This window comes from Piliocolobus tephrosceles, chromosome 2 (assembly GCF_002776525.5).
Source record: "Piliocolobus tephrosceles isolate RC106 chromosome 2, ASM277652v3, whole genome shotgun sequence".
Lineage (NCBI taxonomy): Eukaryota > Metazoa > Chordata > Mammalia > Primates > Cercopithecidae > Piliocolobus > Piliocolobus tephrosceles.
Window position 1 is genome coordinate 107,946,485 of NC_045435.1, and position 12,285 is coordinate 107,958,769.

Below are 12,285 nucleotides of genomic sequence, written 5' to 3' on the forward strand. Positions count from 1 at the left end.
TCCCTTTGTGATAGTTTCCTGAGAATGATGGTTTCCAGCTTCATCCATGTCCCTGCAAAGGACATGAACTCATCCTTTTTTATGGCTGCATAGTATTCCATGGTGCCACATTTTCTTAATACGGTCTATCATTGATGGACATTTGGGTTGGTTCCAAGTCTTTGCTTTTGTGAATATTGCCACAGTAAACATACATGTGCATGTGTCTTTATAGTAGCATGATTTATAATCCTTTGGGTATATTCCTAGTAATGGGATTGCTGGGTCAAATGGTATTTCTAGTTCTAGATTCTTAAGGGATTCCACACTGTCTTCCACAATGGTTGAACTAATTTACACTCTCACCAGCAGTGTAAAGTGTTCCTATTTCTCCACATCCTCTCCAGCATCTGTTGTTTCCTGACTTTTTAATGATTGCCATTCTAACTGGCGTGAGATGGTATCTTCATTGTGGTTTTGATTTGCATTTCTCTGATGACCAGTGATGATGAGCACTTTTCCATGTGTCTGTTGGCTGCATAGATGTCTTCCTTTGAGAAGTGTCTGTTCATATCCTTTGCCCGCTTTTTGACGGGGTTGTTTGTTTGTTTTCTTGTAAATTTGTTTGAGTTCTTTGTAGATTCTGGATATTAGCCCTTTGTCAGATGGGTAGATTGCAAAATTTTTCTCCCATTCTGTAGGTTGCCCATTTGCTCTGATGGTAGTTTCTTTTGCCTTGCAGAAGCTCTTTAGTTTGATTAGATCCCGTTTGTCACTTTTGGCTTTTGTTGCCATTGCTTTTGGTATTTTAGTCATGAAATCTTTGCCTAGGTTTTCTTCTAGGATTTTTATGGTTTTAGGTCTAACATATAAGTCTTTAATCCGTCTTGAATTAATTTTTGTATAAGGTGTAAGGAAGGGATCCAGTTTCAGCTTTCTACATATGACTAGCCAGTTTTCCCAGCACCATTTATTAAATAGGGAATCCTTTCCCCATTTCTTGTTTTTGTCACGTTTGTCAAAGATCAGATGGTTGTAGATGTGTGGTGTTGTTTCTGAGGACTCTGTTCTGTTCCATTGGTCTATATCTCTGTTTTGGTGCTGGTACCATGCTGTTTTGGTTACTGTAGCGTTGTGGTATAGTTTGAAGTCAGGTAGTGTGATGCCTCCAGCTTTGTTCTTTTTGCTTAGGATTGTCTTGGTAATTCAGGCTCTTTTTTGGTTCCATATGAAATTTAAAGTAGTTTTTTCCAATTCTTTGAAGAAAGTCATTGGTAGCTTGATGGGGATGGCATTGAATCTGTAAATTACCTTGGGCAGTATGGCTATTTTCACGATATTGATTCTTCCTGTCCATGAGCATGGTATGTTCTTCCATTTGTTTGTGTCCTCTTTTATTTCCTTGAGCAGTGGTTTGTAGCTTTCCTTGCAGAGGTTCTTCACATCCCTTGTAAGTTTGGATTCTTAGGTATTTTAATATTTTATTCTCTTTGAAGCAATTGTGAATGGGAGTTCACTCATGATTTGGCTCTCTGTTTGTCTGTTATTGGTGTATAGGAGTGCTTGTGATTTTTGCACATTGATTTTGTATCCTGAGACTTTGCTGAAGTTGCTTATCAGCTTAAGGAGATTTTGGGCTGAGACAATGGGGTTTTCGAAATATCCAATCATGTCATCTGCAAACAGGGATAATTTGACTTGCTCTTTTCCTAATTGAGTACCCTTTATTTCTTTCTCTTGCCTAATTGCCCTGGCCAGAACTTCCAACTCTGTGTTGAATAGCAGTGGTGAGAGAGGGCATCCTTGTCTTGTGCTGGTTTTCAAAGGGAATGCTTCCAGTTTTTGCCCATTCAGTGTGATATTGGCTGTGGGTTTGTCATAAATAGCTCTTATTATTTTGAGATACGTTCTGTCAATACCTAATTTATTGAGAGTTTTTAGCATGAAGGGCTGTTGAATTTTGTCGAAGGCCTTTTCTGCATCTATTGATATAATCATGTGATTTTTGTCGTTGGTTCTGTTTATGTGATGGATTATGTTTATTGATTTGTGTATGTTGAACCAGCCTTGTATCCCAGGGATGAAGCTGACCTGATTGTGATGATAAGCTTTTTGATATGCTGCTGTATTTGGTTTGCCAGTATTTTATTGAGAATTTTTGGATCGATGTTTATCAGGGATATTGGTCTAAAGTTCTCTTTTTTTTTGTTGTGTCTCTGCCAGGCTTTGGTGTCAGGATGATGTTGGCCTCATAAAATGAGTTAGGGAGGATTCCCTTTTTTTATTGATTGGAATAGTTTCAGAAGGAATGGTACCAGCTCCTCTTTGTACCTCTGGTAGAATTCAGCTGTGAATCTGTCTGGCCCTGGACTTTTTTTGATTGGTAGGCTATTAATTATTGCCTCAATTTCAGAGCCTGTTATTGGTCTATTCAGAGATTCAACTTCTTCCTGGTTTAGTCTTGGGAGGGTATATGTGTTCAGGAATTTATCCATTTCTTCTAGGTTTTCTAGTTTATTTGCGTAGAAGTGTTTATATTATTTTCTGATGGTAGTTTGTATTTCTGTGGGATTGGTGGTGACATCCCCTTTATCATTTTTTATTGCATCTATTTGATTCTTCTCTCTTTTCTTCTTTATTAGTCTTGCTAGCCGTCTCTCAATTTTGTTGATTTTTTTTTAAAAAAGCAGCTCCTGGATTCATTGATTTTTTTTTTTTTGAAGGGATTTTTGTGTTTCTATCTCTTTCAGTTCTGCTCTAATCTTAGTTATTTCTTGCCTTCTGCTAGCCTTTGAATTTGTTTGCTCTTGCTTCTCTAGTTCTTTTAATTGTGATGTTAGGGTGTTGATTTTAGATCTTTCCTGCTTTGTCTTACAGGCATTTAGTGCTATAAATTTCCCTCTACGCACTGCTTTAAATGTGCCCCAGAGACTCTGGTATGTTGTGTCTTTGTTCTCATTTGTTTCAGAGAACATCTTTATTTCTGCCTTCATTTCGTTATGTACCCAGTAGTCATTCAGGAGCAAGTTGTTCAGTTTCCATGTAGTTGTGCAGTTTTGAGTGAGTTTCTTAATCCTGAGTTCTAATTTAATTGCACTGTGGTCCGAGAGACAGTTTGTTGTGATTTCTGTTCTTTTACATTTGCTGAGGAATGCTTTACTTCCAGTTATGTGGTCAATTTTAGAATAAGTGCGATGTGTTGCTGAGAAGAATGTATATTCTGTTGATTTGGGGTGGAGAGTTCTGCAGATATCTATTAGGTCCACTTGGTGCAGAGCTGAGTTCAATTCCTTGATACCTTGTTGACCTTCTGTCTCGTTAATCTGTCTAATATCGACAGTGGGATGTTAAAGTCTCCCATTATTATTGTGTGTGAGTCTAAGTCTCTTTGTTGGTCTCTAAGGGCTTGCTTTATGAATCTGGGTGCTTGTGTATTGGGTGCATATATATTTAGGATAGTTAGCTTTTCTCATTGAATTGATCCCTTTACCATTATGTAATGGCCTTCTTTGTCTCTTTTGATCTTTGTTGGTTTAAAGTCTGTTTTTATCAGAGACTAGGATTGCAATCCCTGCTTTTTTTTGCTTTCCATTTGCTTGGTAGATCTTCCTCCATCCCTTTATTTTTAGCCTATGTCTGTCTTTGCACATGAGATGGGTCTCCTGAATCTAGCACACTGATGGGTCTTTATCTACTTTGCCAGTCTGTGTCTTTTAATTGGGACATTTAGCCAATTTACATTTAAGGTTAATATTGTCGTGTGTGAATTTGATCCTGTCATTATGATGTTTGCTGGTTGTTTTGCCTGTTAATTGATGCAGTTTCTTCATAGCATCGATGGTCTTTACAATTTGGCATGTTTTTGCAGTGGCTGATATAGGTTGTTTCTTTCCATGTTTAGTGCTTCCTTCAAGGAGCTCTTGTAAGGCAGGCCTGGTGGTGGCAAAAATCTCTCAGCATTTGCTTGTCTGTAAAGGATTTCATTTCTCTTTCACTTATGAAGCTTAGTTTGGCTGGATATGAAATTCTGGGTTGAAAATTCTTTAAGAATATTGAATATTGGCCTCTACTCTCTTCTGGCTTGTAGGGTTTCTGCCGAGAGGTCCACTGTTAGTCTGATGGGCTTCCTTTTGTGGGTATCTCGACCTTTCTCTCTGGCTGCCCTTAACATTTTTTCCTTCATTTCAACTTTGGGGAATCTGACAATTACATGTCTTGGGGTTGCTCTTCTGAGGGTTTATCTTTGTGGAGTTCTCTGTGTTTCCTGAATTTGAATGTTGGCCTGCCTTGCTAGGTGGGGGAAGTTCTCCTGGACAATATCCTGCAGAGTGTTTTCCAACTTGGTTCCATTTTCCCCATCACTTCCAAGTATACCAATCAAACGTAGGTTTGGTGTTTTCACATAGTCCCATATTTCTTGGAGGCTTTGTTCATTTCTTTTTACTCTTTTTTCTCTAACCATGTCTTCTTGCTTTATTTCATTAATTAATTTGATCTTCAGTCACTGATGCCCTTTCTTCCACTTGATCGAATCGGCTATTGAAGCTTCTGCATGTGTCACGAAGTACTCATGCCGTGGTTTTTAGCTCCATCAGGTCATTTAAGGTCTTCTCTACACTGTTTATTCTAGTTAGCCATTCATCTAACCTTTTTTCAAGGATTTTAGCTTCCTTGTGATGGGTTCGAACATGCTCCTTTAGCTCAGAGAAGTTTGTTATTACTGACTTTATGAAGTCTACTTCTGTCAGCTTGTCAAAGTCATTCTACTTCCAGCTTTGTTCCATTGCTGGTAAGGAGCTGCGACCCTTTGGAAGAGAAGAGGCACTCTGATTTTTAGAATTTTCAGCTTTTCTGCTGTGGTTTCTCCCCATGTTTTTGGTTTTATCTACCTTTGGTCTTTGATGTTGGTGACCTACAGATGGGGTTTTGGTGTAGATGTCCTTTTTATTGATGTTGATGCTATTCCTTTCTGTTTGTTGGTTTTCCTTCTAATAGGTCCCTCAGCTGCAGGTCTGTTGGAGTTTGCTGGAGGTCCACTTCAGACCCTGTTTGCCTGGGTATCACCAGCGGAGGCTGCAGAACAGCAAATACTGCAGAGCAGCAAATATTGCTGCCTGATCTTTCCTCTGGAAGCTTCGTCCCAGAGGGGCACCCGCATATGTGAGGTGTCTGTCGGCCCTTACTGTGAGGTGTCTCCCAGTTAGGCTACACGTGGGTCAGAGACCCACTTGAGGAGGCAGTCTGTCCGTTCTCAGAGCTCAAATGCCATGTTGGGAGAACCACTGCTCTCTTCAGAGCTGTCAGACAGGGACGTTTAACTCTGCCGAAGTTGTCTGCTGCCTTTTTTTCAGCCAAGCCCTGGCCACTGAGGCAGAGTCTAGAGGCAGTAGGCCTTGCTGAGCTGCGGTGGGCTTCGCCCAGTTTGAGCTTCCCAGCCGCTTTGTTTACCTACTCAAGCCTCAGTAATGGCGGACGCTCCTTCCCCAACCAGGCTGCTGCCTTGAAGTTTGATCTCAGACTGCTGGGCTAGCAATGAGCAAGGCTTCGTGGGCATGGGGCCCACCAAGCCAGGCACAGGAGAGTATCTCCTTGTTTGCTGGTTGCTGAGACCTTCGGAAAAGCACAGTATTCGGGTGGGAGTGTCTCATTTTTCCAGGTATAGTCTGTCACGGCTTCTCTTGGCTAGGAAAGGGAGATCCCCCGACTCCTTGGCTTCCCGGGTGAGGCGACACCTTCAGCTCGCCCTCTGTGGGCTGCACCCACTGTCCAACCAGTCCCAGTGAGATGAACCAGGTACCTCAGTTGGAAATGTGGATATCACCCGTCTTCTGCATCAATCACGCTGGGAGCTGCAAACCAGAGCTGTTCCTATTCAGCCATCTTGTATTTTATTTTAGTTTTTGAGACAGGGTCTCATTCTGTCACCCAGCTGGAGTGTAGTGTTGCAGTCATGGCTCACTGCAGCCTCAACCTTGTGGGTTTAACCAATCCTTCCACCTCAGTGCTCCTGGTAGCTGGGACCATAGGTTTGCACCACCATGCTTGGCTCTTTTTTTTTTTTTTTTAGAGATAGGGTCTTGTCATTTTGCCCAGTTTGGTCTCAAAGTCTTGGACTCAAGTGTTCCTTCTCCCTCAGCCTCCCAAAGTGCTGGGATTATAGGCATGAGCCACTGTGCCTGGCCCTAGTTCCATGGTTTTAAATTCCACCTACATGCTGATAACTCCTCAGATTCTATCTCTAACCTGACCTCGTTCGTAAACTTGAGGTTGGTCTCTCTTTGGACATCTGAAAAGGATCTCAGACTTAACACAGCCAAGTGGGTCTCTTGATGCCCAGCTCTTCCCCCCTTTCTCTACATTGCATGGAGCCATCTCATGCTTCATGTTTTAGCTGACATGTATTTCCCCAGAGAAGCCTTATCTGCCCACCCCACCCTCTCCCTGTCCATTATCTGTTATGTCATCCTGTTTTTTTTTTTGCAGAGCAGTTGTCAGTCACTCTTTCTTCTTTGGTTGTGTGTGCGTACATATATACACGCACACACACACATATATGTATATATGTATGTATGTATTCTGTTTATGTTCCCTAGAAAAGTTTCTTGAGGGCAAAGACTTTGCCTTTGTTCACTGTTTTATCTCCTTTTCTTAGAATGGTGTCCAGAACATAGAGGGTAGTCAGTAACTATTTAACCCTGTTATCTTCTGCCAGATTTGTAGATTCAAATTCTCACCTGTTTTTAGAAGATTCCTAAACCTTCTTAGCCTTGCCTTCCTTAGTGCTAATGTTGCAGCTTTTGTAGTTCGGCAAGTGGGAGGAAATGGCACACTGGCTTTTTCTCCCCGGTTGCTTGGTGAGCGGGAGGGAGGATTGCAGTGTAAGGATTCTTTTGGTGCTGCTTCACCAGCTGGAGATCTCTGTGGCTGTTGTGCCCTTTGCCTGGGGCCTTGTTCCACCGAGCTTACTCCGCCCATTCAGCCTGGCAGGCTGTGCTTGGCTTGTGCCTTGACCTGGATCTTGTGCCCACTGAGGGATCTGCGCTCAGCCCGTGGCTCCACTGGATGTGTTGCCAGCAGCTTCTGCATTGGGTGTCGTCATTTAGATGAGGGGAATGTGGGTGGTGCCTGAAAACTCAGAGATGTCAGCAATGACGGAGTCCCAAGGGGTGTTACAACTGTCACCCGGGGAGTCCCAAGATCTGACCTCCCAAGAAATGTTGCAGCTTTCTGTTGTTCCCGCCACCTGCAGCTTGGTGAACAGGGGCATGTTACAGCTCATTTGGTCCCACCACCTGCAGTTCAGTGAACGGGTGTGCGTTACTGGCCTATCCTGGGTTCTTGTCCCACGACCAAGAGGAATAAGAGGAATAAGGTACATGGACACTGGAGAATGAGTAGGGTGGAGAAGAATTCTGTTGAGTGACAGAAGGAAAGCTGCCAACGGAGAGGGGGCCCAAGAGTGATTAGCCCTCTGTTTAAGAGGGGACCCAAAAGAGGTTTGCCATCTGTGGGGGCTAAGTCTGGGATTTTTATGGGCTGAGAATGGGGGAGTGTGTGCTGATTGGTTCACGGGTGGGCTTGGAAAAAGCACCATTTAATTGCCTAAAAGGCATCGAGGAAGTTCTCACTCTGGTTGTGGACTCTACCTGGAACTGGCAGCTCAGTTTTCAGGCTTTAAACTGTCTTTGGCGTGAAGGTTGGGTTTCACAGGGACCCATCCCTGTCTGCCTAGGAATTTGTCTGTCTCCAGTTGCTGTCACTAATCTACACATTGCACTGTCTCTTGGATTCATCGAGATGTCTTTCTGTTGTCTCAATCTCAGTATGTTGACTCTATCTTCTTCCCCAAAGCCTTTTTTCTTCCCCACACCTTTAAAAATTTTTCATAAATATTTCCATCTACCCTGCGGTTCACCTCCCTTCTGCCTTCTTATTCAATATGTTATTACTTGTTCTTACCGTCTTCAGAGTTCCTGTGTCTTTCTCCATTATCCAGCCATTATCTTGCTTCAGGCCTATTTTGTAAGCTCTTATCTGTCTCCACTCTGTCTAGGAAATGGTTTTTGGCTCCATAGCTTTAAATACCATTCACATTCTGATCATTACTGAGAGTCTGTCTTCATCCTGACCACACTCTTGAACTCCAGTTTGGTTGTGGGCTTCTAACGATAACACACCATCTGATTTTTGTCTTACATTTTGACTACACATTCTCAATCTCATTTTCTGGATCTTCATTCTCTACTAGACTCTATATTGTAGTGTCCTAGGATTTTGTCCTTGACTCTCCTCTGTGTATCTTCCCAGCTTCCAGGTTGGTCTCCTACCCTGATGCTCATCTTTATCAAATATAATCAAGTCATGCACTGCTTTGCTTAAAGTTCCTCAGTGGCTCCCTGCTGCCTCTGAAGTCCAAATTCTTTATCGTGGGCAAAGGCATTAAGAATGAGCCCCGTGTGTGTTTCCATTTCTGCCTCTCCTCCAAAGGATCTAGAAGACCGTTATCTCTCCTTGTGGTCCCTCAACACAGAAGGCTGGGCTGTTGCTAATGTGTTTTCTCAGTGCACAGTTTTCTTTTCCCTTACTTCTTACCTCCCCTGTAAATATTTGCTCCTTTAAAAAGGTGAGTCAGTGGCCCCCTTTTCAGGGAAGTCTTCTGTGATACATTCAGGCTGGAGTAAGAAATTCCTTCTCTGTGTTCTCCTAGCAGTTTATTAGCTTCATTATAATACTTGGTTCATTTATCCAACAGTTATTTATTGCTTGCTTGCTATATTCTGGAAACCATTCTAGGCATTGGGATTAGAACGGTAAACAAGACAGATAAGGTCCTCATTTTCAAGGAGTCTACATTACAGAGTGGAGGAAAGTGGAAAAAAAAACAAAACAAATAAACAAACTATAATTTTAGACAGCGATTAGTGGTACCAAGATAAAATAAAACCAGACAGTGTGGTAATATGATGGAGTGTGTGTGGTGTGGGGAGGGGGAATGGTTGTGACACTTGAGAGTGAGTGAGGTCCAGTTTGAGTTGAGACTTGAAAGATTCTAGAAGGAGCCAGCCATACAGAGATCTGCAAGAGGTACATTCTAGGCAAAAGGAACAGTTAAGTACAAAGACCTTGGAGCTAGAGTGAGCTTGGCATGTTTAAGGAGCACATGCAGCCTAGTGAGCCAGGAGCATAATGCGCAGGGGAAAGGAAGGAGTTCTGTCTGACATAAGACCCGAGAGGTAGACGGGGCCCGGTCACGTAGGGCCTTATAGGTAAGATTTGTCAATTTTAAGTATAGCAGGAAGCCATTGGAAGAGTTTTATGTGAGACAGTGACATGGAACTGATTCATGTCAAGAATTATTACCCTGGTTTATAATGAGCAGAATTCTAGGAGGACAAGATTAACAGCAGAGACCAATTAGGAGTTGTTACCTACTGCAAATGAAAATTGTTGGCACCTTGGATTACCACTGTTACCTACTGCAAACGAAAAATGTTGATACCTTGGATTACTGTGGTATTTGTAGTATCCATGGAGAGAAGTGGAGTGATGTGGGATGTATTTTGAATGACAAGACTTGCTGATGGGTTGAATGTGTTGGGCTTAGGGAAGGATGGAATCAGGAAAAGGACCCCTTGACTTTTCTTGGGTAACTTTGTGGATGGTGGTGCCATTTACCTACTGTGGATGACTAGTGGTGGTGGTAATGCTGGTGATGAGAAAGTTCTATGGAGGAGGAATCAAAAGTTATTTTAAGTTGGATATGCCTCTTAAGACATGAAAGTGTGGATGACCAGGAGGAAGTTAGATATATGGTTCTAAAGGTCAAGGATGGAGATTGATATGGGGAGTCACCAACTTACTCGTGGTATTTGAAAGCTATACATCTGGGTAAAATAACCTAGAGTCAGAGAGTAGAAGAGGGCCAAGGGTGGGTCCTTGGACATTGTAGAGTTTAGAGGTCTGATAGAGGAGGAGAGGTGGGGAGGGAAGAAGGAGTATAGATGATAGTAGGAGGAATGTTTCAAGAAGGAAATGAACTGTATCATGTTACTTTGAGTTCCAGTAAGATGAAGGCATATATGTGACCACTGGATTTGATTCTGGAGTTCACTGTGACCATGGTAAAAGCACCTTTAGGGTATTCAAGTGAGGAGAAGATGGATCTTAGTTCATTACTCTATTTAGCTGCTTACGTATCTGTCTCCTCCTCTATGTGCTAGTCCTTAGTTTATTTCTAGGGCTTAGCATATAAATAGATGGTGAATAAATGTTTGCCTGCAGGTTTTAGTTTTACAATGCAGTTTAAAGAATAATTTACTGTTTTACCCTTATTTAGAACGCTTTCGTAGTGTTGACCCTTGCCACTAGTTTGTGTCAGTTCAAGGAATATAATCGTGTGACTAATAACTTAAAACGTGATGAGAAAGGCAAATTCATGTTAGTAGAGATTCTTAGTGCATCCTGAAGCCATCATGCTGTAGTGGAAAAGGGCCATTCTTTGATTTGGAAGGCCTGTCTCAGGCTTTGACTGTGCCATTTAGCCCCTGAGAAGGGAGCTGGGGGCAAGTTCCTTACAGTCTCTGGATTGCAGTTCCTTGGCTGTCATAAATGTACAATATTAACAAATTCCTCTTATAAGAGTTTTGTGAGCAGCAAATGAATAAATGCAATGAACATCCTTTGTAAGTAAAAAGATACTCTGTAAGTGCAATTTTTAAAGAATAATTGGATTATCCATTTCATTACTAACTTATAAAGTATGTTAGATCAGAGTGTCATGAAATTCATATTTAACTGTGGCATATAAATTGCAAGAACTTGGGTGAGGACACAGGTCACTGGAAAATGTGATACTTTTTTGTTTGTTTGTTTTCGAGACAGAGTCTAACTTTGTCGCCTAGGCTGGAGTACAGTGGTGTGATTTTAGCTCACTGCAACCTCCACCTCCCGGGTTCAAGTGGTTCTCCTGCCTCAGCCTCCCGAGTAGCTGGGATTACAGGCATGTGCCACCATGGTCAGCTAATTTTTGTATTTTTAGTAGAGATGGGGTTTCACCATGTTGGTCAGGCTGGTCTTGAACTCCTGACCTCAGGTGATCCACCCTCCTCGCCTCCCAGAGTGCTGAGATTACAGGCATGAGCAACCACGCCTAGCCAATGTGATACTTTTTAAGAAACATATAGGAAATTAATTTCCTTTGCCTTTGTTCTCTTATCTTTCCCAGATAAGTTTAATCATTCTATTAGAGCCAAAGAGTAGGCTCTTTTACTTGGAGATCTAGCAATCAAATCTAGCTAGTAGTCTTTTTACCCCCAGGATTGTGTATGTATGAAGGAATAAAATGTAGTTAGTGTTACTTGTGTTTTTTTCTTTTTTTTTTTTAAGTGATTAAGTAAATACATTGATTAACTCAGTTTGACACCCTTTCTCATGGTGATTACAGTTTTCTTTTTTTCCGTAGGAGATACCAAGACCCCTAGTAGATCCCTAAAACTGTGATATTTCTGAACCCTTCCATATGCATTTTTTTTTCCTGTACATACATAATCTATGATAAAGTTTAATTTATAAATTGGGCCAGTAAGAGAATAACAACAGTAACTAATTAGAAAAAAGAACAATTATAAAAATATACTGTCATGGAAATTATGTGAATGTAGTCTCTCTCTCAAAATATCTTAATATTTTTGGACCGCAGTTGACCATAGCTAACTGAAATTGCTGAAACTGCAGATAAAGGGGGACTGCTGTACTCATTTTATTTTTATTTCTAGGGTAAAAATCATGGTAAGAAACTCCGAAATTACTATGCAGCAAATAGCTGTCCTCCTCCTGCTAGAATGAGCAATATGGTCGAGCCTGCTGCTACTCCAGTTGTTCCAGTCCCTCCGCAGGTGAGACACATATGTCAGGGTGAAGCAGCATTAGGGTGGAAGCTGTAGTATGCACAAATGATTATGGATGACATTTGTCGTCCATGTGTCCATCAGGGTACAGTTGGGAAAATAATCCTGAAAGATGCTGCTTGGTACTTTTAACTCCTTGAACTACAGTGCTGGATTGTTACATGATTCTTTATACATTTCTTAAAATTCTGGGCTAAATGGGCCGGGTGCGGTGGCTCATGCCTGTAATCCCAGCACTTTGGGAGGCCGAGATGGGCGAATCACGAGGTCAAGAGATCAAGACCATCCTGGCTAACATGGTGAAATCCCGTCTCTATTAAAAATACAGACAATTAGCCAGGCGTGGTGGCGGGCACCTATAGTCCCAGCTACTCAGGAGGCTGAGGCAGGAAAATGGCGT

At 41.9% G+C, this 12,285-nt stretch overlaps 1 protein-coding gene across 2 annotated transcripts in view; it reads left to right on the forward strand.

Annotated features, from left to right (window-relative positions):
- The window catches only part of ZMAT3 (zinc finger matrin-type 3), a 54,907-nt gene that overhangs the window by 29,645 nt on the left and 12,977 nt on the right, over positions 1–12,285 (forward strand). For both annotated transcript variants that reach the window (XM_023184811.2, XM_023184812.2), the window contains exon 3: positions 11,754–11,873. In XM_023184811.2, coding sequence (XP_023040579.1) covers positions 11,754–11,873 — 120 coding nt within the window. The remainder of the gene's footprint in view (positions 1–11,753; positions 11,874–12,285) is intronic.